At 40.7% G+C, this 27,192-nt stretch overlaps 1 protein-coding gene across 1 annotated transcript; it reads right to left on the minus strand.

Annotated features, from left to right (window-relative positions):
* Positions 1 to 496: 496 nt before the first annotated feature.
* Positions 497 to 22,914, minus strand: LOC6569488 (frizzled-3). Its single transcript, XM_001995588.2, has 2 exons — positions 22,287 to 22,914; positions 497 to 2,364 (listed from the first exon to the last, which is right to left on the minus strand). Exons 1-2 carry the CDS (start codon positions 22,572 to 22,574, stop codon positions 607 to 609), a joined length of 2,046 nt encoding a protein of 681 aa, XP_001995624.2. The 5' UTR covers positions 22,575 to 22,914; the 3' UTR covers positions 497 to 606.
* Between the last annotated feature and the right edge of the window lie 4,278 nt (positions 22,915 to 27,192).

Consider the following 27,192-nt stretch of genomic DNA (forward strand, 5'->3'; position numbering starts at 1 on the left):
GGCATACGTACAATCGGCCGAGAGTCACTAATTTATCACTAATTAATGATCAGTTCGACTCCAGTCGACATGCGTATATAATCGTCCACCTGTCTAAGATACTTGATATATATATATATCTGATTTAGGTTTTAATAACCTTGATGGTATTTAATTGAAGGAGACGTCTCGCCTCATGAAGCATATATATTCTTGATCGGCATCAAGAGGACATCAAAATTAAAACTGGACTAAATCGTTTCAAGTAAAAATCAGCAAAAATTTATAATTTAAATAGGTTTATATTTATTTTGTTTTCAACTCATGTACAACTAATTATCATCGTAATAATATAATAATAAAATATATATATATATAAAAAAAAACTATTTACATGTACATATACACTTAGCGAAACTATTCAAATTTAAAGCTATTAACACATTTCATTTAGGGCCCTACGGTCTAGAAAAAAAACATATATTCATAGATCAGTACAATATATATAATTATATAAATATATATATACATATGCATATGCATATGGTTGGTTTTGTTGTTGTACCGGCCAGCGAATACCCTGTACGCAAAACAAGGCTGAGATCCGGCGGGGAGCTGAGTCGATGTTTAAACCCGCGACTGATTCGGATTGTAGACGGGCACATTGTGAAAACTGATGCCGGCGTAGAGTGGCGCTGTGGCATGTGGGCCAGCAGCTAGCATTGACTTGCCACTCGCGTACAGATGCTTCTTGGGCGGCAGGGCAGCAGCCGATCCAACGACGACAACTGCTCCGACACCACCGCCACCACCAGTTGCGGCACCAACTGTTGCCGATTTATGGGGCATCATCAGGGATGAGCTGGGCGTGCCAGCAACCAAACGACTGCGATAGCTCTCACACGTTTTGCGCGACCACACCCACATGCCGGTCAGTGTGCCGCCCGCCAATTGAAAGAAGATCCGCACCAGGGCCGGCCAGGCGCTCAATTGTGCCGGCTGGGGGCAATCCTCAAGCGTGGAGCAACTGCTCACCACATCGACGAAACGCTCAAAGAAGGCGGCCAACACACCAGACGCCGTCGGCACAAAGAACAGCAGCGAGAAGACAACGAATCGCTTCCGTATCTGGGCGAAACGCTGATGCGCCAACGTTGGCTGCAACTGTTGCTGCAACGTGTGCAACGAGCGTGAGGCACGCAGCGTAAAATACAGGCCCAGCAGCAGCAGGGCCAGCGCTGGCAGCTCAACAAATCCGGTCGCTGTGCACATGCCGGTCAGCTCGCTGGGACGCACACGCTCCAGCAGCAGGGCGGCAATGGGCGGCGCCAGCGGTGGCACCCAAGCCAGCACATGAAACAAACCGGAGCGTTTCTCCAGCGCCTCACTCGACCATTTCTTGTGCGAGGACAGATAGAAGCAGAGGGCAAAGATTAGCCACCAGCTGGCCGCGCACAAGCTCAAATACGATGTGCTTATGTAGGAGGCCAAACAGGGTGGCGTCAATGAGCATGCGGCTCCAAGCCGACCCACGCCACGACCCGGCTCCTGCAGCAGCGCCAAACTGCGCGCCTGATGGAAGACGATGCGCTCCAAATAGCAAACGCTAAACAGATTATAGCACAGGCACAGGAAGAGCACGGGCCGCTCCGGATAGCCGAAACGTGTCGGCTCCGCCCAGAAGGTGACCAGGGCGAAGAGTGTGAGCACAAAGCAGACGGCCGACATGCCCAGGATCAGGCTCTCCGTCAGCTTCTTCTGCTGCGTCGTGTGGAATGCATCGCGCTGGCACTGTGGCAAACAGTCCTCGGCATTCAGTGGACTTGCACTAAAGTTCTGCGGACAGATGTGTCCACCGATGCCCAGGCCGGCAGCAGCACCAACACCTCCACCACCAGCAGCGGCAGCGGCTGCAGCGCTCTCCGAGGATTTGCCCATCTGCGAGGACATCTTCCTGGCCATCCAGGACCAATACATTTGTTGCTGCTGCGGCGGCTCTGCTGCTCCTGCTCCGGCTCCGGTTCCGGCTCCTGCCGTAGCCTCTGCTGTTGATGGCTGCTGAGAGCTGCCTCCCTCGGCTGCTGCTGCTGCTGCGGCTGTGTTCTCTGCTGCCTCCGTCGCCGTCGCCTCCTGTGGTATCTGCATGCACAGCTCATGATTCTCCGGCTGCGGCAGCGATTCACAGCTGAGAAACGGCGGCCACAGCTGCATTAATTCAGGCGCCGCATTTACCGCACACTCCCCCTGCACCGTCTCGCAGAGGGACTTGCAGGCGGTCACCGGTCGCGGCACATCCGGACTGCAGAGCGGAAACAGCGCCGAGCAGAGCAGGAAACGTGCTCGCCTCGAGCAGCCCGACTCGATCAGTGGCAACAGTTTTGCAATCTGCGCAGAGAATGAGAGAGAGAAAGAGAGAATAGAATCGTTTATCATTGATTGAAGCAACAAGATCTTTGTGTATTTACAGGTGCAGATAGTGGGCAAAAGTACAATCTTAAATCAGGCATATATTCCTCAAATCAAATTGTATTCAAATAAATTATGAAATATTATTAAGACTCGATTTAAGCAAGTAATATCCATGGAGAAGAATAGGCGTTGTGGACTAAGCAAGTCACCCAACCAAACTTGGTATTTATAGTAGCGAACTCGCCTTGATTAGAAGATGATGCAGCATTCCAGGAAGCCCTCAACCCAATAAAGGTTCTCGCAGCTGGGGTTGATGGAGGAGCTATAGGCTCAGAGGGAGGCATAATAGATCTAGTAGATCCCAGTGCAGATATTCCAAGAGAATATATCCCAAGAGAGTATAGAGTATATATAGAGTATACAATATGAACTATAGACCATAGATCATATAGTATAGTGATACCTATCGAAACATGCAATCGGCAAAGATTTTACCTTTTATCAATTATGGCGAGGCGTGTGCAGGTGAGTATTCTATCTATTATCTATTATCTATTATCTTTATCTGTTATTGTATCGTCGCCTGTGGGGCAAACTTGAAAGTAAGCCGCCAAATAATTAGATCGAAATGCGTTGTTCGATAAGTAAGTGAAAAAAATACAGCGAAACACAAAAAACAGAAAAAAAGACGGCAAATATTTGTGTAAAGTTAAACAGCAAACAGAGCAGCAAAGAATAGAGTTGAATAGTCGAGAAAAAAAGGCGCAGAAACACAAACAAAAACAATAACAAAAACAAAAACAAAATTTAAACAATAAAATTGACGGCGTTCCCATTCACACCTAACTTGGCTGACTGACTAACTTGGCCGGCATCGGCGCCGTCGGCTTTATTAATTGTTGTTGCTGTTGCTGTTGTTCTTCTTCTTCTTCTTCATTGATGTCTATAATTTTATCTAATAAAAATGCAATAAAAATGTAGTCAAATGTAGTCGAGCCTTATGCGTTTATCTCTTTGTTCTTTCGCCGCCAAACACTTGCCACTAGCCAACAACAACAACAGCAACCACAACAACAACCACAACAATAACAACAATTGACAAATGTTTACACTATGAAAACAACTGGCAACAATCGCGAAAAAACATATCTAATTGCATTTGTTTACAACCAATTGAATGAGTCTTTCTCTATTTATTCTTGGTATCTAGCAGTTCTACTAGTTAAATTTCTATTATTTATACAAATATATATTTATATATATATATATATATGTATATGTTATCATCAAAGCTGTGAATGAATACATTAATTCATTGGAACTCGAGCAACTCTACATACAAACATATTTAGCTGGAAAAACAAACTAAGTGCAGCAAATACTGAAAATAATTGAAAAACAAACCCATTTTCAATTTATTCTGGTAATTATTGGTGCCCATTTGAAAAATCTCACAAGAATTTCTAAGAATTCCAGGCAAAACATTGCAAAAATAAACCGATTTTGAACATCAAAGATGTGTTTGAATATAACTACAGAAATGTTGATTGTTCAGTCAGCAGCCAGCAACATCACAGAAAACAATTAAATCAAATTCATCTCAATCATGCACAAACATTGAAATATTTCCTCATTCTTAATTGCCAATTGCCAATTCTATTAGAAGACAATCAGCAGATATTACAACTGAGTTTATCCAGTGGTTTGTCAGTCTAGGTCAGTTTAAGTAACTTTGAGATCAGCAGAGCTCAAGCCATGTTTGCCACATTGTGCTAATCTCGTCTACAACCTGAGATACATTTTTGCCTGTATAACAATTAGCACATGCAATATCTTTTCGAGTTACATTCGAGTTTATTTTTGAAGACTTATTTGAAGTCTTGTTTTATGTAAAGAGCTCGAACCACTTTAGCGTGTTGTCAGAAAGCATTAACATGAACGGTGACAGCAATATGAGAAAAGCATTACTCTTTTTAGTTGGTTACTTTGGTTAGTTGGGTGATAAGTGCAAGTGTTTGACTCGGGAAAAAAAGGGGATCGATACACGCTAAAAATCGCATATATATTTTGACAGCTGTCGGTGCATTTAATGTGAGCAGCGAGCATTGTTTGACTTTTTATTTACACGACGTGACAATGTTGTTTTGTGTGAAAACTGGCGACTGACTTCACACATGAGGTGGCCAGCTCCAAAATTGGTAGTGCAGCAGTCGAAACCGATATGGGTATGGCATTTGGCCAACTCTCGACTATTGATTGTTGTTCAGTGTTGAGTGCAATTAGTGGCTAATTACACGCAATGCGGGAAAGCAGTTGAAGCAGTTGCTGTTATTGCTGCTCTTAATTGCTCGCTCGCCGGAAAGAACTTCAATCGAAACATCACCGCAACAAAATTATGATACACAAGTTGTTGAAAAAAAGATAAAGCTTCCCCCAGACATGTTCGTCCAATGCTGACGATGGCGATGACGATGACGAACCTTGAGTTCCTTTTGACAGACAAATACAAATACAACAACAAAAAAGGCCAACATAAACATTTATGAGTTTGCGGAATTTTTGCGACTAGAGGCTCAAAGAAGGGTTGCCAATTGGCTTATGGCTTTTGGCCTTAAACCAAATAAAGGAAGGATATACGACAAAAAAACGAAAAGAAAAGAAAAATGAAAAAAGGAAAAAGAAGAGAAACGAAAAGAAAGAAGACTGCTTTAAATTAGTGAGCCGTTTTCTCAGGAAAGAGCCTGCTCGCATTGGGACTCCCAGAGCGGAACTTTGACATGCATTTGATGGACAGAAATGCGGACCCAAGACCGAGTCCAACGCCAACTCCAACTCTGACATCGATTCCCCACTTTACGAGCCCAAGAGTTACCAGTTTTTGGGCTTAGTTCAGTTTCAGTTTTTGTTGCTGTTTCTGTTTCATATTCAGCTGCCACTTTGTCTTTGGGCTTGCTCGCTTGTCTTGGCTAACAGTAAGCGTAGTCTTATTGTTGTTGTTGTTGCTGTTGTTGTTGTAGGTATATATAATTAAGGTACATTAGGGCAGTCGAAAGCCAACACACAAACGCCGTTGGGTATTTGGAACGGCGCATTAGGCACGCAATTTCCAATTTGAAATACTCTGCCTGAAAATCATTTTGATGAAACAGTCATTCAACTCTGACTGCATCTGCTCTAATTGATTAAGGGCTTTATAAATCAAATAAATTTGAAAATAAAATATATAAAAAAAGGGTTTTAATTAGTATAAGGGTTTTAATTAGTATAAGCTACACTTTTTGCTCATCTTTTATATATCTTAAGAGACAACAAAATTAGTTGTGAAAAAAGCAAAATAACAAAAAATATCGATGCTTTTTTAGCAAACCTTTTATATAATAATAATAGTATATATATATATATAATAATAAAAATATATATTATATAAAAATAGCATCTTTTAATTATAAGAATGGGTCACCAAACAATAAGCAAGTTAAAATATTTAGTAAAGAGTATCTGAGAGTCGATGAAATGATGTGAACGATGCTTGTTTTATTACCTTTGAGGCACCCGCCTGCGAACTATTGTAGAGACGATAGCTAGCTGTGTATCTATCTCTATCTAGCTTACATTTGCGCGCTCTCTCTCTCTCTCTCTCGCTCTTGCTCTGTTTCTTAGGTAGTGTGTGTCTATTATGGCCACAGGCAATAATAATTTAATGATGCTGCAGCCAGGCTTCAACAATGGCAACAAGTGTCAAGGCTCGTCATCATCAACATCATCATCAACATCATCATCATCATCCTCATCATCATCATCAGCATCAGCATCAACATCATTGTCATAAGCCAGGCCAAAAACTGAAAGGCAATCCCACTAATGGACAGGCCAACCGCATATGCATTGCCATAGAAACACACAGTGTAAGAGAGAGAGAGAGAGAGAGGCAGAGAGAGCGAGAGAGAGGGGAAGAGTGACAGCTAGCTAGAGCCAGACTATGAAACTGACTGTGTAACGCTTTTGGGCCACAAGCAAATGGCCGGCCAAGTGTCTAAAATGTGTTATTAATGCCGCTTTGTGCTGCGAAATGCAAAAGGGCAACTTGACTATAACTATGGCTTGGCGTGGCTAGGCTTGGTTTTGCCTGGCCTGGCCTGGTCTGGTCTGGCTTGGACATAGCCCCTACTTCTGCCACTGCCTCAGTCTCTCCCCCTCTCGGAGTCTGTGCCTGTCTCTGGCTCTGCCTCTGTTTCTGTCCCAGCTTTAGACCCATTCGACAGTGTTTGCGTCTGTCTGCGCATCGAATGCAATCTGCAACGCTTCGAGCTGTGTTTTTTTTTTGGTTTTTTATTTTTTGGCCACGCAGCCGCCGCCGCGAAAAAAGAGGCCGCAATTCGCGACGCGTCGCACACCCGACAAAAGCAACAAATTGCATTTGCTTATGGAATGTGGGAAATGTGGCAGCAAAACCTACAACTAACCTGAAACTTCAATGGAATATAGAAGTAAACATTGAATTTGTTATTGAAATAATTGCTATAAACAGCTAAAAGACATCGTTGTAATTTAGCTACAACTCTTAGCAGAAAATATTGATTATGTGATAATGCCCAATGTAAATTCATAAGAATAATATGAATTGCATTGAATAAGCAATATTTTTTTCTTCTCTTTTTTTTAATATATTTTTAGTATAAAAATGAATGATTTTGAGCATTTTGTATAACTGTAGTTTGCTGTAAAATCAAATCTTTGAAGAGAGAATATGGTAAAACGGAATTGAAAACTTTTGTCGGCTTCTTAAAGGCTAAGAAAAAATGCTTTTCAGCTTTGGTGTGATTTTAAAAAATCGATCATGAAATTAACTTTTGTGTCATCGGTTCGTGTGTGTGTGTGCGAGTGTGTGTGCGAGTGTGTAAAATGAAAAAGTTATGCTTAATTTGTTTCAGCTAAAACGAACAGTTTTTTTTCTCTCAGTCTTTTTTCTGTATAGGTCTTTGTCTCAAATGCCGAGTGTCTTGCAAGTTGCGTTTCGTTTCGGTTTTTGGTTTTTGGTTTTTAGCGTGTTTTTCTGCTTTTTCCTTTTTTTTTTTTTTTGTATTTGGACTGTTTATTGTTTGACTTTCGGCGGTTTTCTTAAGTAACTTTACGACCGAAAAGCTAGAAAAATAAATGTAATCTTGTTTTTGTGGAGTTTCAAATTTGATAATGCTTCAGTCTCTCCGTCATGTTCACAATTCAATTACAAGCCAAAGAACAGCTACAACAACAACAGCAACAGCAACAGCAACAACAACAACAGTTGACACCTCAGCGTAAACGCACACTTAATGATTTCTCGATTTTGATTAATGATTTTGCCGCAACGAAATCAAATAAAATGAAAGCAAAGCAAAAGGCACATTAAAGTTGCCCCAACGATCAAGCGATGATGTTGTTGTTGCCGCTGCGGCACTTTAGCTTTGAATATTTTTGAAAGGAGCAACAGAGCAACAACAACAGCAACAACAATGATCAAACACAAATCGACATTCACATGTTGAGATACATACACATGTATCTGCTAGTTTGTGTATCTGTGGCGTATCTATGTGCTCTTTATAGTCGCGTTGACTCCGTGGCATGTTCATTCATTAACGCTTAATGCCACTATCCTCATGGATCCTCACAGCGTTCGCCGCGCGACATTTAATGCGCTCAGACATCTGCATAATCTGCTCTTAAGTAATGGATTAATTTATAATTTTCTACGCATTGCCGTTGCTGCTGCTGCTGCTGCTGCTGTAGCTGCTGTTGCACTGCCCACGGCATCAATTTCTACCTGCCGCACGAGTCCCGGTGCTTGGTGCTTGGTGCTCCACACCCATACAAATTATAGGCTTAAGCGCCATGGTTCGACTGAAACTTGCCGCACGGCAACTGGAATTGGGGAGCTGAAGAATTGAAACTGGCCAACAGACAGACTGGTCGCATACACATACTCCACACTCCACACTCCATAGTCCATACTCCATAGCCATTTTCAATTCCCATTCCCATTCCCATTCCCATGCTTATGCAATTTGTTATCAGATTAGTTGTTGGATAGTGCATCTAATGGGAAACAGCCGCAGTTGACCAAAGGGGCAACAAAAATGCGCATAACTCTAGTATTTATATGGAATTTTATATATAATATTCATACATAATAATAATATTGTGGAAATATTACTCCAACTAGTTGAGTATATCAAATAATTCATAAATTCATAATATATTTTTTCAATCATTTCTTGTTTCGTTGTCATATTTTATTCGATGTACAACAGATTATTTTGTCGACTATCTGAGACATGCCGACTGAAGTCTCATCACATCAATACAAATATTAAAAACAGACCCATTGTTCCTATTTCGGCTATATGATAAAGTTGTCCGAATTATATGATTTCTGATCCTAATAAAACACATAATTGGCAGGATTGGTGCTGATACTTGGTAAGCAAATAACGTTTTCATTTCATCCTTTCCTTCTATGATATAAATAATTTTTTGATCCAAGTCGTAGTGTAGACTTATTATATATATATATATATATATATATCAGCAAGTAATATCTGTATCGAAGCTATGCAAGTTGTATATAGTAATAGCTAATTGGCAGCTACTTGAATATAAGATCCAATTTCATGCAACTGTTTGTGATATTAGTATTCATAACAACTTGAAGTTAATATACAAAGTACTATCAAGAATTGGTGAGAAGAACTCCGATTACATAATTATTTATAAATGTCTGTCGTTCCCAACAGATTAAGGCAGTCATCGAGATGCCCATTGACATAGATATTCATATTTATTCTATTCTATTCTATTTTGCATTTTATATATATATTTTCCATTATGTTGGCAAACTTTTTTCCCATCATTTGACTTCGTGACTGATTTGCATAATAATTACAGTGATGATAATGATTAAGATTACGAAGATGATGACGATGATGATGATGATGATGATGATGATGGTGCATGAACTCTAACAACTCAAGTCGGTTGTTTTGTTGTCTCAGCCTTCAGCGGTCGCCACTCACATAATTCACAGCTACGATTCACACTATTCACAAACAAAACCGAAGAAGAAGAAGGCAGCTCGAACTATGAATGAGTTGTGCGTGTGTGTGTGTGTGTGTGTGTGTGTGTGTTAAAAGGAGTGCCTGTCTGTGTCTGTAAGAGTTGTGTATTGGGTATCTTCTTCTCGAAGTGAAATATATGTTTCTAGTATATTGGATGTATCTTTACTGTAGCCTCAACTAATTTTTCAGCTGTCACAAATGACAAGTGCTGCAAAACGCTTGCGCAAAGTACCGCAAACTAGGCACACACTCACACACACAGCAATGCAGCAATGCTGAGATACTAAATCTTCAAGCTTGGGCAACTCAAAGTCATGTTTGGTCAGCCGACAAAAGCGTCGTTCACGATGTTCATATGAACAGCGCAAAGACGGCAGCGTTTTATCTTTTTTTTATACCCTCAACCCCTTTTTAATGGGTAAAAAAGGTATAATGGTTTTGTGCAAATGTATGTGACAGGCAGCAGGCTGCATCTCCGAGTATGAACACACTGATCTCGGAGACTATAAAAGCCTGAGACTTTAAATTTGGAATATAGGTTCTCAAGCGTGCTTGATTTTAATCGATAACTGCCTCTGTTTCTCGAATTGCAATAAATTTCGATTTCCGACCGCAATAAATGCATAAACTTTATCAGCAGACTCTTCTAATTAATACACAATATGCATACGCATATTATTGATTAACTGCCCAGTTTATATTAAGATCGGATAAGAAACACCCAAGTTATAGTCGAAAATATAGCTTGGGTGACTGGCTCACATTTGGGTGCAAAACTTTTTAAGGGAAATGTTCCAATAAGACTATACTATATTCAACAGCTGGGTTCAGGGTATATCGTAGTCAAGCTCAGTGCACTGACTACAGCATTCTTACTTGTTTTATTTGCAGAGCTGACGAGGAGAGCCTGTGGCTGTTTTAGTTATTGTTGTCAGTGCATTATTTGATTTGCGCTTTATTTGATTTAGTTGGTCGATCGATCGGCAGGCAACCAACGTTTGCGATTGCCATTTGATACTAGCGGACGGCCACCACCACACACACCAAAGCGAGGGCTGGGCAGTGGACGGGGGCGAGGGTGGCTGCGTCGGCGGCTTTGAAGTGCGCCAATTGATTTAATTTGCTTTGAAAGCGCTTGCAATTAGCGAACACAACAGAGCCGTATTTGAGAAGCTATAGACGAATATGAATATTGAGACAGTTAAGAGAGAGATTTATTTTTTATTTTCTTGGCCAAGTTGTGAGCGGAGATGTTTTTTTTGTTGATATTTTTGATTTTTTTTCTGTGTTGTTTCCAGCGTTAATTTGCATAATTAAGACGCCGCCGCGTGACAACGATGCGATGATAAATCGAAGCCGCCGAAATCGACTGTAAAAAGTAAAAAGCCAAATATAAAAAATAAATAAAAAAAAAACGAGCAAAGCAGGCAGTAACAAAATGATGCGATGACATCATATAATGGCGCTGATCCCGAAACTGATAGATCTAAAGCAATCCACTTTGGTGTACATGTACGTATATAATATATATGTACGTAATTAAGCAGAGAGCGGCAATTCTGCAGCATTTTCAGCGGCTGTCAAAGGCTAAGACTGAGACTGAGATGGAGACTGAGACTGAGAAAGCGACTGGTCGACATCGCCGACATATGAATGTCTTCTCACAATTAATTGACATTTTGACTGGCGACGATTGTCATTCAAAAGGCAAAAGAAATCCATTGCAAGGCAAATGAAATGGAACGAAATGAATTGTACAACGATCCCCAACGATCGATGGCGACGTTCGTTTAGCTCGCCTCTGGCAAGGAATGCAGCTGAGCCAAGTTGAGGCCGCAATAGGAAGAGCTCGATAGCCATGCCAGCAGCAGCTTAATAGCTGCTCCGCAATCCAGTGTTAGCAGCCTACAGTCTGCGGCCACATGACTAGAAGCACTCCAATAGGGGAAACAATCGTAGATTGATTTTTGTTTGTGATAGCGCAAAATTGTTTGAAAAGGATGGCAATCGCCACTTACTAATTGAAATGCAGAACCGGAAACGCAGTTCAAAATTTCTTAAAGAGCTAGCAACAGGTACAGGCATATTACTAGTCCATATCATAACGAACTCGAGTGCCGAACAATAATTCATAACATATAACATTAGGGCAGAAATATTCTCTTAAATCAGCAATGCTCGTAAATATATATGACTTGAAAGAAATAATCTTAGTTTGTATTCCACTCCACAAAATAATTATTGCTGCCTGAATAATGATTGTCTTATGCTGTCGATATGCATTTTGTTTCTAAAAACATGAACTGCACTGTTGGCAGCACCGACTGCAACAACTGCAACAACTGCAACTGCAATTTGAACTGCGGCTCCGGTTGCTTAACATTGGCAGCAGTTAGACAAACAGTCAGCGACAGCGGCGGCTAATCTTTGGCAGAAATCTGCCAAAGCGGCTGCCAGACCAACGGACAGACCAACAGACAGATAGACAGACAGACAGAGAGACAAGGCAGACAGACAGCTCAAAGGAGCCTCCAGCGGCTGGTACACATGAAAGCAATTGCGCGCAGGTTAGCTTTTAGCTTTTGGCTTTCAGCTTAGCGCACGCTACAGTTACAATTGAACGTCTCTCTGCCTGCCTGCCTGTCTCTCTGTCTCTCTGACTCTCTCTCTCTCTGTCTGTCTGTCTTGTTTGGCCATTGTATGGAGCAGGCCAGTGGAGCACCAACAGCATTGGCAGCATTGCCACCAGCCCTGACCCAGCCACTTTCAACTGCACACTGGACGCGGCTCTCGTCAGACTGCGCTACTTTTAATATATTCAATTTGTGCAACAACAAAAAAAAGAGTAAGAAGAGATACCTTAAGCAAGAATTAATACACTTTCTAGTTTAGGGCACGTTGCCTTTAATATAATTATATGAATATTTAGCCATTCAGTTGGTTAGTAATACAAATTGGATTCTTGTTTCTCCATTTGATTAAAAGAGACCCTGTTCTAGGTGCATATTGTACTGCTCCTGTTCTTGTCCCCCCATCTCCATACTATTCCAGTCAGTCGGAGGCTGTGGCAGCTCAAATGGATTGGGTGCATTAATAGCTGGCATAGCATTGTAGCTGCAGTAAGTGCGCCCTTGCTTCTGTTGCTTCTGTTGCTGGCCAGGATTGAGAGTATCGCGCACTTCTTCGCTTATCCAGGCACAGCCCTCATCTGGGTCCAACTTATTCTTCTTCAAATGGGACGACAGCAAGAGAGACGCCAGCTGCAGATCGTTCATCCCGATGAGCGACTCAACGGGTGTCCCCAGCGGCTGTGTCCAGTCGCAAATCTTTTGCCCCAACAGCTGCAGCATCTGCCGATCCGAACTGGAATTCGAGGCCATCTTTTGCTGCTGTTGCTGCTTCTTCAGTTGCTGCTTGGTATCAAAAGAATCCGTCCGTTCCATAAAGTTCTTGCATGTCTCATAAGGCACTTTATTTGATGGCTGCGGCAAGTGTGGATAGTACTTCAGATTGCTGGCAAAGAAGCACCCATCCATTGCCTCTGGATAATCTCTCTGCTCAGCAGCTACTGCCTGGCAATGAAAGGCATACCAATCGGACTCCTCCTCACCCTCATCCTTCGCCTGCTCCTTCCCCTTCCCCTTAACCTGGCCATTAGAGTAGAACCATTCTGGTAGGGGGAAATATTCATTGTCGCCAGTGTTTTCCATCATTGCTGGCATCTCGTCCTCGTCCTCGTCCTCTTCCTCGCTGATTAACGGTGGCAATACTTTGTAATATTCACCTGAATTCATGTTGGCGTTTTCCATTTGATGAATTTGAATATTTTCACACAAATCGCTTTCCGTTCGAAGCAGACGTGCACGTGGAAGCAGAATGACTTTCAATTATTAGCAGAGCATTCCTGTGACAGTATTGGCAGCAGAAAATCAGAGTCGATTTTTAGTATTTATTTTAATCAACACTATAGTAAAAACCCAAATAAAATACTACACTAATGACAAAGGCTTAGTATAGATTTCATTGAGATGCTGAGAAGATTATACAAATTATAATAAGCATATATATATATATTTATATATATATTATATATATATATCTGGTAGACATACATAGTTAGGATGTTTACATGTGTATTTACATACAGTCACTGCCATCCCTCCATAATCGTAGACTAAATAAAATTTCTTTCGGTTGGGAGTTGTAGTAGTTTAATTAAAGTGTTGATTATAACAAATCTTATCAAAGTTAATCGATAAGTCCTTGTTGCTGTCACAAGGAAGCTGGCCAAAATACAGAAAGTCATTGTCAACAGCAGATTGTGTGAAAATATAAACGAGTTCATAAAAAACCCTTAAAATGGATTTAAGGGAATACTATGGAATATGGTCAACTTTGTTGAAGGAGCAAACGAAGGATGAGGATGAGAAGAAGTCCGATTGGTATGCCCATCATTGCCAGGCAGTAGCTGCTAAACCAGAGGCATTGGCAGAGGCAGGCCTCCCATGTGAAACGGAATGAGTTGGACCCGGATGAGGGCTGTGCCTAGATAAGCGAAGAAGTGCGCGATACTCTCAATCCTGGCCAGCAACAGAAGCAACAGAAGCAAGGGCGCACTTACTGCAGCTACAATGCTATGCCAGCTATTAATGCACCCAAGCTACGTGAGCTGCCACAGGTGCAGGATCTGGAACCGGATCAGAACAATAGGCAAAAGGAGAAACAAGAATCCAAATATTATTACTAACCGAATTAAAATATCTACATTAATATGGAAATAAATTGCAATTTAGATTCGATCGTTAGTCTATTAAAAGGGTAGCATAAAATTGATATTAGAATTTGACATGAATTGAAGGCGATCGAAGGATTTCTTCTTACGTTAACCACTTTTTTGATTAATGAGGAATGCTGGGCAAACTGACTAGTTACGAGCTTTACTGTGCATCTCATAATATCAGTTAAAATCGTTAAGGGTATAAACTGCTCGGCATGATTACATTTATGTTCCAACTTATATTTTCCATTTTAATGTGAGCTGTCATCGTTTTGGGGCTGACAAGTTCTGTCAGATCGAGTGGCTTGGCTAAGCTTGGGTGAAATGTGCTGCAAACAGCAGTTAAACGCATCTTACATGATATAATGCCAAGCATAACAATAACAACAACGGGCTTGAACTGAATAAAGGCCGAAAAGTGGCAGCAACGACAACAACACGAACAACAACAAGAATACAGAGCATGCCAGCGTTGCAGCTGTTTTTGTTTGCTTTGGCGCTTACTTGCCTTGTGCAACGAGGAATGGTGGGTTGAGGGGGTAAACGGGTAAGCGGATAAAGGTGTAAGGGGAGTAGGGGGGTGGCGATGTGGGAAGGGTTTATCTTTAACCAAAGCAATTCACGCGAGCTCAGGCGCGCAGTTCAATTAACTTAATAGCCATGTAATTACGAGCGGCGGTCAAACAAACAACAACAGCAACAGCAATAATAACAACAACAACAAAAGTAACATCAGCAACAACAACGGGAACACTCGCGCAGTTCAACGTCATCTTCGCGACGGCGGCATTCAGCATCCTGGCTGCAAAACAAAAGACTTAAGACACAAACCTGCTGAGTCTGCCTGCTTTTTGCCTTTTGTTTTTGTTACTTCTTCGGTCTTTTCTTTTGCCTTATGCCTGCATTGTTATAGTCTTGCATAGGGTATTCTAATACTGTCCTGTACTTCGTAACTTTTATCATACACAATAAAATATTATTTTTTATTTGCTTGATCAGCTTCTTTTTTTCCTTTTTGTACACAAATATTAATTTTAAAGAATAAACAATTTAAATAAATAAATAAAGCTAATTCAAATTAATTATTATTGTTATTATTATTATTATTATTTTTATTATTATAATTGTAATTATTAAGCCTGACAGCTGATATGATGTGCGAATAAAAAGCAACTATTTTGTATAAATGGAACACTGTTTTTAGAGGGTAACTGTCAGTCGACTATGACCTTTTGATTGCACGTGTTTCTTATTGCCGCTGTTTTTTATTTTTATTTTTATTTTTATTTTTTTGCCTCTTGCTCAGTGGCATGGCATCGTTACTCTCGACATTCCTGCCTGGCTTTTTCACTGGTGCGGCATTTGAAAAACGTTGCTGCATTTTTTGCGTGCCTGCGCCTTGGGTCGTCAGCGTTGTTGTTGTTGTTGTTGTTGTACGAGCCAACTAATTGTTGTTGCTGCTTGGCCTGGACTGGAAATGGCTCTGACTCTGAGTACTGACTCTTGTGTCTCTGTGGACTCCGTGCCTCAACTGGATGTCGATGTGGATATAGAGCTGAGCAGTGCCTTTGTCAAAAATGCTTTCGTCAACGCAGCCGCTGCTTCATCATTATATCAATTCGTTGCCCAGAGTTATGCCGGCCATCGAATGACAAACGATCCATAGTTAACCATCGCAAGCACACACACACACACACAAGCACGCACACACACACAAGTGCTTATGCTTGCGCCAAACTTCAAAGTCATTTGTCTATATGTAACTGATGCATTATAGCCAGGGTCCTCGTCATAATTGTTTTTGATGTTGTTGTTGTTATTGTTGTTGTTGTTGTTGTTGTTGTTGGTCGGCAGCACTCAAACATTTGACATTATCATTGCTAAGTCGCCTCAAATGCCTCCCCGACATTCTTTTATGCCTTTTGTTGCTGCTGCGGTTTTTTCCGTTCATTCCTTTGTTTCTACTAACGTTGCCCACATAATTACAATACAAACATACACACACACATATATATATATATATGTATATATGTATATATGTGTGTCTATTATTGAAAACGTAACTTGGTAGCTTCAACTAAGAACAACAGCAACAACTTGGCGCTTGGCGTTTTTTAGCGTCTGTCTGATAAGGGCGCTCTTATCAAAACGCCGCCACGGATTAACTCTGGATGAGTTTTTCTTTGCCAAGAAACAACAACAACTGAGTTTAAAAAATATATATTATATCAGAAAACTAACTGATAGCAAACACATTAAGCTTTCATCAAAAAATATAAATACAAATATAGATTTAATAAATAATTCAACTGAAGTAATTGAAAAGAAAGCCCTGAAAAGAATCATGAAAAATAATTGCTACATCAAGCATTAAGCAATAATATAAGGAAATATATAATGATAATCAAATACAGTTGATTTTATTGGCCGATGGAAAATACAAGGGTTTGAATTAGGTTAGAAGTTAAATACATATTGGATATCTTCAAATTCAATTTTCTACTATTTTCAAGAACCACAAAAAATGAAAATAAATACTTGCTTTTTGAAAAAGAAATGGGCAATGAGTATGAATTGTTTCAGGCTTTTTCTAAGAACTGCAAATGGCTTTTTATTTATTTTCTGGTATACCATCAACGTGGAACTCGAAATGAAAATATGTATGTTTATATTTGCGCCTATTTCTTTGATCGAATGGTGAAGCAATCTTATTATAGACATATACATATATATATGTATATATGTATGTATGTATAAAATTAACTAGCTTGATATCTCAATATTGCTTTATATTTACATAAATATATTTTTGTAAGCATATCTTTTACTCGTGGGCCCAAACGATAAGCGGCATATTTGCCATAAACATTTATGAGCAACCCATTTCAAGAGTGGGGCATCTAAAGTTCTCAACTCAGTCTGTCTCTTTCTATTTGTTGTTCTTTGGTTTGTTTATCAAATTTCTTAACCAACCCGCCCCTCTTCCTGTGCAGCTCTGCGAGCAATCTGCTTAATGGGTTCTGATTTTCAAAATCAAACAATTTTATTGTCGCCATCGCCATCGCCATCGTCGTCGTCGTCGTCGTCGTCGTCGTTTATGGTGCAAACTTTGCGGCCTTATGTGATGTGTGTTTATGGGGGGAACCATTGGAATTCATAAATGAATATGGGGGCGAGGGGCTTTAGGCTTTGGTGGAGCAATTTTAAGTTTCAGATCTTCGACTGCGTCAGCGACTAATGCGTTGTCCAAACAGAGCCCAAAAACGTGCTGTCTAAATATTTACAATTACTTTACATAAACGCTCAAAAAGCGCAACTGGCAACTGGCAGCAAGGTGGGGCACCGGGGCCAGTGCGCGTTGAAGGGGGCGAGGGGGGTGTTAGTGTTAGAGTTTGAGGTGTCCCTCTCTTGTCTTTTGTTTGAGCAGTCATCTGTCATATTTAAGGCACAAATCCCACAGAGCACGAGTATGACGGCGACTGCGCATTTAACTATAAAAAAATAAATGAAAAAAAAAACAATTCGTTGTTTTTTTTGTCGTCTATTTTTTTTCTCTTTATCGGAGGCGATATGACAAACATGACAGGCGAGTAAGGCTAACGGTAAAGCCCAACAAACCAAACCAAACACACCAACCCACCCTCCCCCCTCCCCCTCCACTCACCAACCCACATACACACGCACACCCCTCCCGCACATACGTGAAATGATAATGGACAAATAAAAATCTAGCAAAGTGACAGGGCGAACGAGTGTGCGAGTGTGCGAGTGTATGAGGGGGGGTTAGGTGAGTGAGGGGGTAAGCTGGGCTGGGAGGCATGTATAAACCAGTCATGTCAAATCCAGCAAGCAGACAGATCTGCCCATGTGGAACAGCCGCCGCACCGCGCTCTCCTCTGAGCCTATGTGCTTTCCCTTTTATTTGTGTTGACCTGCTATCTCTTTCTGGTTGTCAGCCGCTATCTCTGTCTACTAGTGCCGACAAAGTGCTCGTCAACGGACAATTACAAGCAAATTAATTCAACGTGTACGGCAACACACCAAAAACCATGACCCTGCCGCCCCCACCCGTAACCCCTCTCCTCTGGCCTCTGGCCATGTAGGCCCAGCACCTCTCAGAGATAGCGATCAATGAAAATGTTGGGAATTGAATTGAATAAAGTTGGACACTTGTTGAAGAGCCCCTCGTGGAGGGGGCGATGGAGTGGGTTATGCAAGTAAATTACTATCATTTTCGCAGATGTAATTTATTATTTGATAGGGAATATCCATTAATAATAATAATCTGAGCTGAAACTTGTATTTTAGAATTACCTTAACGAATTTCTAATGTGCTTTATTTTATTTTTCTTTTATTGCTGCACAGTATTATTTCTCATTATATATGCGTATGGATATGTTATAGAAATTGATTGACTTTAATTTCCTTATCAAATTATATAATTTTTGAAATATATGTGAATGGAAACAGTATTTTACACAAAGAATAAACAAAAATAGTTGAGAATCCTATTCTAAAATAGAATCTTAAATGAACTTGATGTTGTAGCTCGCGAAGTATTGTATAATATATATATATATATATATATATATATATTATATATATAAATAAATATATGTTTGATCAGCATCACTAAACTAATTAATATAGCCATGTCTGTTTTTTTGTCGAACAAGTCTTCAGTTTTGAAGCTATCTTGATGAAACTTGGAATGCCTCTCTTTTCTCTCTCTCTCTCTCTCCCTCTCTCTTCCGCTCACTGGCACAAGACTTGGCCACGTGCCTGGAACTGTTGTTGTTGTTGTTGATGCCGTTTTGCTCTTTGGATGCACTTGAAATTTGTATCTGGAGCCAGGCAAGATTTAGAGAATTCAGTTCATGCGTGTGTTAAATGCATTTCCAGCTGGCCATAAAGCTTTTGATGATAGTTGTTCTTGTTGTATGTTTTAGTTGGCCATTTCTTTTGATTGCTGGCTGTATCTTTATGCCTTTTTTTTGTTTTTTTTTTTGTTTTTGTTTTCCTTTGTATCCGAAACTCTTTGATCTGCTTTACGTGCTTCCGATTTAATTTCGTTTCATTTCGTTTTTATTACCCACTTGAAACATGTTCGACTTTTGTTTGAGTTTCGTCTAAACAATTTTTACACACACACGCACACAAAGGGATCATCTGAAAGGCGGTCGGCGAAATAGATGCAAAGAGAGAGAGAGAGAGAGAGCGAGAGAGAGAGCGAGAGAGATAGAGATAGAGGGCGAGGGCGAGGTAGACAGTCATCCATTTAAGGCAAAAGAATGAACATTTACAGCAGCGCCAGGCGCAGCCTGCGTCCGATAAGAAAAAGGCAAAGTAGGCGGGAATGCGATCCAGACGCCTCTAAAAAACAAAACACACTCGCACGCACTCATGCTGCTGCAGTGACCGACTAGTAGATGCCCTGCAAATGCAGACCAATCAAGATCTATTTGTGTACAAACAAAATAAAAATGGTAAACAAATATGAAAGTATCACAACCAGAAATCTCGATTCAACTGCAAAACACATCGAAAGTGAATGCTTAAAAATTGTAAAATAAGAATATATTCTTAAATTGGATGTGTTTATTCTGCTTATTCACTTTTAAGAAGATGAGCAGTATAGAATTGAATTGATTCACAATTCATATATGAAAATGAATAATTTTTAATAAAGTTCTTTAGTTACAGGGTATCTGCCGGAGAGGCAACTAATCAGCTGACAAGAGTCGAGCAGATAAAGTCAAATGCAAACAGCATTGGTGCGAGGCATAGTGCACAGTTTTATGGGTTTTCTTTTAGTCAGTTAGTCAATAAGTCAATAAGTCAGTTAGTCGGCAGTCGGCAGTCGGCAGTCGGCAGCAGCTGCAATCGGCACAACCGGCATTGCCCGACCCTTGCTGCCTTACTTCGCCGCAGCATCCGATTGACCAATGGCCAAAGCATTGTATGTTTATGCCTAAAGAGGAGCGAGAGAGCCGGCAGAAAGGTGTTAATGGACTCTGGGCCAAGAAAGAAAGGCCCCGACCATGACCCCGTGCCCCTTACCAGTCTGCCCCGTCTGTCCCATCTTCCCCGTCTTCCCCGTTGCTCGCTGCTGCATCGCACACATTTCTCACATCTTTCGTTTCCTCTTTCGCTCATTCTTTCCATCTATTTGCTATCTTCGTCACAGTTGTTTTTCTCGTCTAAAGACTTTAGCCATTACCATTACCATTACCAACATTACCAATACCATTGCCAAGACTATTGCCATTACCAGCACTATTAGCATTACCATCGCTATCATTGTCCGCTTCGGCTTTCGACACGCACTCGCTTCGAATATCTGTTCATGGTAAAAGGTAAATTATGGCCAAGAATGACGCTGACCTCAAATGCAGTTAGAGCCAAACCAAAAATTCGACTTTTAGTCAAAGTTAGTAACAGCTCAACATTTTTCTTCTTCTTCTTCTTCCTCTTCTCTTTTTCATCTTTATGCTTTGTAGTTGCCTACTTTTATGTCGTCTGCCGCCTCGTCCTCCTCTTCAATCATCTTCATCATCGTCTTCGTCGTCGTCGTTCGTCTTTGTATTCTTCTGCTGCTATTTTGTTGTTGCCGTAATTTTTTTCCTTTTATCATTTTATCTGTAACATGCAAAGGCAGCAGCGACGCCGACGCCGACGTCACTGATAGCGGCCAGCATTTTTACATTTTACATTGAAAAGCAATTAAATGTTTGCGGCTGTCGCTTCTCCCAAGTCTTTTGACTGATAACTTTGTTGTGCCCGTCTTTTGTCTGTGTGCGTGTGTGTGTGTGTGTGTGTGTGTGTGTGTGTGTGTGTGTGTCGGACGTGTTTGCACTCTTGTCTAGATATGCGTAGAGGAGGAGCGCAGGGATCTGAAGACCAAGCCAAAGGAACAACAAGAAGTCAAGCAGAAAGACAGAAATAGACAACCAAAGCGAGATACAAAAAATGAAACTGAAAGTCCAAAAGGGCAGGGCACGATTTTGGGCATAGCTAATAAAGAAATATATATCCCAATATCAATCAAATATATGGAAATATATATCTTAAGGCACACATACATATGTAATAAGTGTGATTAAATTAGTTTATTCTGGAAAGAAGGACTTGAAGCAAGCATGCTGTCTTCTTTCATATCAATTTTTACATGATATATTTGAATTTGTGCTTAAAATTACAAACTTCAGATTTCAATTTCGTGTCTAGAATGTGCATATATTTTTGTCAGTGTATGTCTGAGCTAAACAAATCTTTAAGTATATATCTAATTGATAAAGACGATGGATTAGGAATAATATAATTGATTGGAAAGTTCATTTAAATAACTTGAGGGAACTTCAAGTATAACTTCAACTATAAGTAAATAATCATTTTTATTAATATTGTATTTTATTATTAATTTAAGCTAAAAATCTGAATTATATATAGGCTATAACTTTACATATCAATCCATATAAGTTTTCTAATTTTATTAATTTTGCTATTGCGTTTTTCCATTTATCGTAATTTTTGTGAAATTTGTTTTTGTGTTATTATTTGTAGCTTTATCTCACATTAATCGTCAAATGACAAAGCCACAAAAACAAGCCAAGAAGCAGAAGAAACAGAAGAAGAAGAAGTCGAAGCAGACGCAAAAAAGCAGCTAAGACAAACAGACAAAAAAGTGGAGGCGCTTTGATGAGCTGCCGCCAGTTGCCGTCAACGTCACAACAACTGACACTGACAACAACGTCAGCTTCAAGCTCCGACTCCGACTCCGGTCATGTCCATATCTACAGTTACACATCCATCTCCCCCCTCCCTCCACTGTTCACTTGGCTTTCGCAATGGTTTCTGAGTTTTCAACAGTTTTTGTTGTAGTTTTATTTACTGGGCTTTTGAAAATTTTTTCGAGTTTTGGTTTTTTGCACGTAAGCGTCAAGAATTGTTTTTTATGGCCACACACCCAAAAAGAATCTCGCGGGGAGGGGAAGGGGGGTGGGTGGTTGTTGTGTTATTGGCTTACCTGCAATTCAGCCTCCAGCTGAATGGTGTGACCAGCTAGATTGGGCAGCGCAGTCATATTGTAGCCAAGTCCCTGGCAGGCGGAGACTGCGATCCGCTGGCATTGTAATCCATTCGAGTTGCCACCGTTAACCGCATTCCCCGACAAAGCTGACAGCGCTCTGCTGCTACTGCTGCCGCTGCCGATGCTGCTGCTGCTGATGCTACTGCAGCTGCACTGCATCATCATCAGGCAGCCGGCGAGCAGGGCGAGCAGGGCAATTGAATTTGCTGTGGGTGCTGTCAGCATTTTCCGAATTGCTAGTTGCGTGTCAATGTTGTCAATGCAGTCAATGCTGCAATCACTGACTATGGGCTGACTAAGTCGATTAGGGTCAGCAGGAGCACAAAGGGTTTTCAGGGTCACGGTCACATTCGCCTCATTCTGTGGCCTACTAAGTTCACCCGCGATTTATGCGACTCGTATTATTATTATGAATTTAGCTTGCGCTTAACTGCCCACACGTATCACGTGAAAAAAAAGAAATAATAATATCAGACACCAATTTAACACACGAATATTTAATATAACTTTTAATGTTGTATATGAACAAAGCCGCCGATTGACGTACATTCAAATTGTCAATTCCCAGTGCGAAGCGAAACACGTCCACACTCGCCAAACTATCAACGTGGACTGAACGAACAGCCAAGTGAACTGTAACTGTTTGGCCCCAGACACAGCCGAGCGAACCCCACAGAGATAGACAGACAGAGAGAGAGAGAGAGCGAAAGGGAGAGTGCACACACAACAGACATGCTGGGAACAGCTGGAACTGAACTGAGCGCGCACACAAGAGCGAGGAGCCTGCAATAGTGGGAGAGCGAGAGAGAGAGAGAGAGAGAGAGAGAGAGAGAGAGAGAGAGAGAGAGAGAGAGGGAACGGAAGAAGCAGAGAGCGCTCGCTGTGCAATTGTGTTTTGAGTGTGTTTCGCTTCAGGTGCGCTGCCAAAGTGCATTGAATATTTGCCACTGGGGAACATTGCGAGTCCGATTCCGATTCCGGGTTTGATTTTTGATTTAAGCGCTTGCAGATTGTTTGACACCTTTGCCGTGAAGCTGATGACGTCTCCGACTTAATTAGCATCACTAGGAGAGTCGATATGGGCATGTCTATCCCTCTGTTTGTAGGCGAACTAGTTCTTTACTTCTCAGACTTGTAATATGAATGAACCACTATATCATATAACTGCCAAAGCTATGTGTATCAGCTATGCATTTATAATTATGCTCCTCCATTTCGAAACAAAGAAGTAGTCCTTGTAATATAGACACAATCGGTATGTTTTTTGTAAGTAATACTGAAATTTAGATGGCGAAATGCTGCATCAGGTCTAAAATGGTATGCAATACTCGACGTGTAGTGCAGAATAGCAATTTCGAAGTATTCTTGAAAGATTTATGTTTGATTTAAAGTCTTGGGAACAGGCTAAGCCCTGTCTCGCTCTTTCTCGTATAACACTTTTACTGAAATTGTAAATAATCCAGATAAAATATATTATTATTTATATAGCTATAAATATTCTGTGTATATATGCATATTTAAATTATACCTCATGAATGAATATGCATAATTGTATTATTATTAAAAAAATAAATACGACGACTATATTAGATATATTAACAAAATATTGCTTTGTTTTTATTTTGGGACTTAAAATATGGCTTTATTTATCGCTTATGGCGAACATTTATTATTATTGCTTTCAAAGTGAATATTAAATGTTCATAATTCAATTCGACTTGAGGACTAAAATTACTAAAATTAATTTGACATTATGATTTCCAAATTATAATTATTTCTTATGGCGACTTTGAATTTGAATTTGAGGCCAAAACAATTTAGATTTTATAATACCATCTGATCTTTGAGCCGATAATTAGATAATTTATGTAATTGCAACTACAAATCATATATTATTTTATTACCATTATTATCAATATAATATGCACCGTTAACTATTGAGCTTGCTTGATTGATCAAGATAGATCGTAATTTTTTTTTTTTTTGGTTAGCTGACCCACCTGCAGCTGTGCATATGTAGCTGCAACAGTGGCAAGTGGCAAGGTGAGCAGCATGCTGCGCATGCCATTCAAAGCGCCCTTGACTCCTCCATCATCACTCGTCGGGGCAGAAGGGGAGAGGGCGGCGAAGTGGGAAGGGGAAATTTGATCGCACACACGATGAGCAACAGCAACAACAACAACAACAACATCAACAGCAACGACGACATCAAACAAAACTGAAAGGTGTCCCATGGCAAAAATAAAAAAAGGTGGTACTGTGGTGGCCTGCCAATGAGGGGGAGGCAGCATTTACAATTGAACACCGCAACCTCCGCTTGCAGCAGCAGCAGCAACAGCAGCAACAAAACAACAACAACAACAACAACACCAACAACAACAATGTCGGCGTCGGCAATCTTTGATGTGCGCTTTGATTTCCGGCAGCGAGATAAGATTTTTTTCGCCCCCCTGGCGCAGCGTATTGTCGTTGAATGGGTGAGTTGAGGAGTGCTATTGGATATAAGAGGGGAAACACAGATAGAGAGAGAGAGAGAGAGAGAGAGAGAGAGAGAGGGTGAGAGAGGGAGAGAGAGAAGAGGCAGAAAATCGCAAATCAAAACGAATTGCTGCAAATTTTTGTTGTTGTTGTTGTTGCTTTTTTTCGCGGGCAACGGCGCATCAAACGCATTTTGGCCGAGCGAAGCGAGATTTTTATCGCCGCCAACTGCAAAAGGAGGCGTTGCACATTGCCGAACGGGCGAGATAGTCGTGATGGAGGTGGTGGAGGGGGTGGTCATGGAGAGATGGAAGCTATTCCCATGGCAAAGTCAATGCCAAAATCTAAATATACAAATAAATGCATGTGCAACATAGATCAATTCAAATGCCAGGCATCTAATGTTGCAACACCTGTTGTTGCAAGCTCCTCAGTTTCTCTTTATTTGCCTGTGTGTGTGTATGTGTGTGTGTTTTTAATTTGAAAGAGCAAATCGGGGCACACTTCCGCAGCATTTTCAAGTGCCTCAAACAAAGAGCCACTAAGCTGAGCTGAGCTGAGCTGAGCTGAGCTGAGTTGAGTTGAGTTGAGCTCGAACCACTTTCAGAGTGATCTTTCAATTGTCATCCAGGCTAATACCCATGTAAGCCTGCCCCTTCACTTCCCTTCCCCGTTCTCTTTCTCTCTCACACACGCAATCTGTGGAGACAATAATAATAACAATAATACTCGACTACTATTTTAATACCCTATACCTGTGCTTGTTTAGGGAGTCATGACGTCGAGCAAGGCATAAAGTATATATATCTTCGATCAGCATTATGTCTTTTCGTCTCTCAGGGAGATTTATGAGAGCTAGAAAGTTCCTTCGCGTATATATTTACATATATATATATATATATATATTTTATTATATTTAATCTATTTGTTAAGAATGCATTATAGTCTTTAAAATAAGTTGATCAACGTTTAAATTGCAAATGATACATTGAGGAAAATAAAGAAGGACAAGAAATAAATAAGCAACTACAGTGAAGCCTCGAATATCAAGGAAATTGAATTTTTTAAGAACATTTGCGTATATTTCTGCGAAGTAAGTCATTAATGCCGTTTCCCGGTAAATAAAAGTGGTTCAACTGACTGCAGGGTAATTTCGAGTCGGTCACTCTCTCTCTCTCTCTCTCTCTCTGGCTCATTGTGTTTGGAATAGTGTCGTTACTCTCTCACTCTCTCTTTCTCTCTCTCTCACTCTACAGCTGAATGCAGTTTCATTCTTTGTTTGTTGGTTTTTTTGTTTGAAATCTGCCAGTTGTTTGAACTTCGTTAAAATTTCATCAAAGAGATCAATCTGGGCTAGCTTCGTGTGCGTGAGTGTCTGTGTGTGTGAGTGCTGTACGAGTGTGTGTGTGTTTATTGTGTGGCAAGGCAATAGCTAATGCCAGCACTTACACTTGCCCTCCTCGAATTCATCTTTTGTTTACATAATATAAATGCTCGTCACATTCTCCCCCCTCCCTTCACACTATCTCCTTCTCTCTCTCTCTCTCCCACACTCTCTCTCCCCTCTTGTCTTGCTTGGAGTCTCTGGTGTGGAGTTTTCTCATTTGCTGCACCCATAATTAACGCTGCGAGGCATCTTCGTTTGCAGAGTATTTCGCATTGTCTTCGTATACGAATCTTGAGAATGACAGTCTCAGCCCCTGGCTATATATATATATATTTCTTCATATACATATATATATATTGTTCTAATTTCCTGTTATCACTATTCATATTTGGAAACTTGCAACTTTTCCATTGGATATCTGTGAAATACTTTCAAAAATCAAATTAAAATTTGTATCTTGATTGCGTATTTTTATAGAGTCACAGTTTATATGATAGGTGATCGGAGATCGGAAATCGGTGATCGGTGATCTGCACAGAGAGCAATAGCTGGTCCACTGGTAACTGGAAACTGAGAACTGGGAGACTTTGGCTGTCAGAGTGCCTATTAAATCACCGTATGCGCATCTTCAAAGAGTTCCGCCTCCAGTTGTGTCACCAGATGCCAACTAAATACACACACAGAGAACACACAAGCGAATGCATTTGCAGGTTGCTTCTGTCTCTGCCCCTCATCCGCACTGCTGCTGCCCGGCTACATTTCAATCTCAAGTGGGCACTGCAACAATGTTTGCTCTCGCTGCTGTCAACAGCGACGTCTCTTTGCATCCTCAACCTCAACCTCATCTTCATCTTCATCGTCATCTTCAACCTCCTGCTGCTCATTCTGCCCCTCATCTTTTACCCTCGTTTTCGCCTTCGTGCTTATCTTCATCAGCCTCTTTTGGGCTTTGTTTGTCTGTCGTTTATTTCTTTCTTT

Source organism: Drosophila grimshawi, unplaced genomic scaffold (genome assembly GCF_018153295.1).
Source record: "Drosophila grimshawi isolate 15287-2541.00 unplaced genomic scaffold, ASM1815329v1 contig_848, whole genome shotgun sequence".
In the NCBI taxonomy this organism is placed as follows: domain Eukaryota; kingdom Metazoa; phylum Arthropoda; class Insecta; order Diptera; family Drosophilidae; genus Drosophila; species Drosophila grimshawi.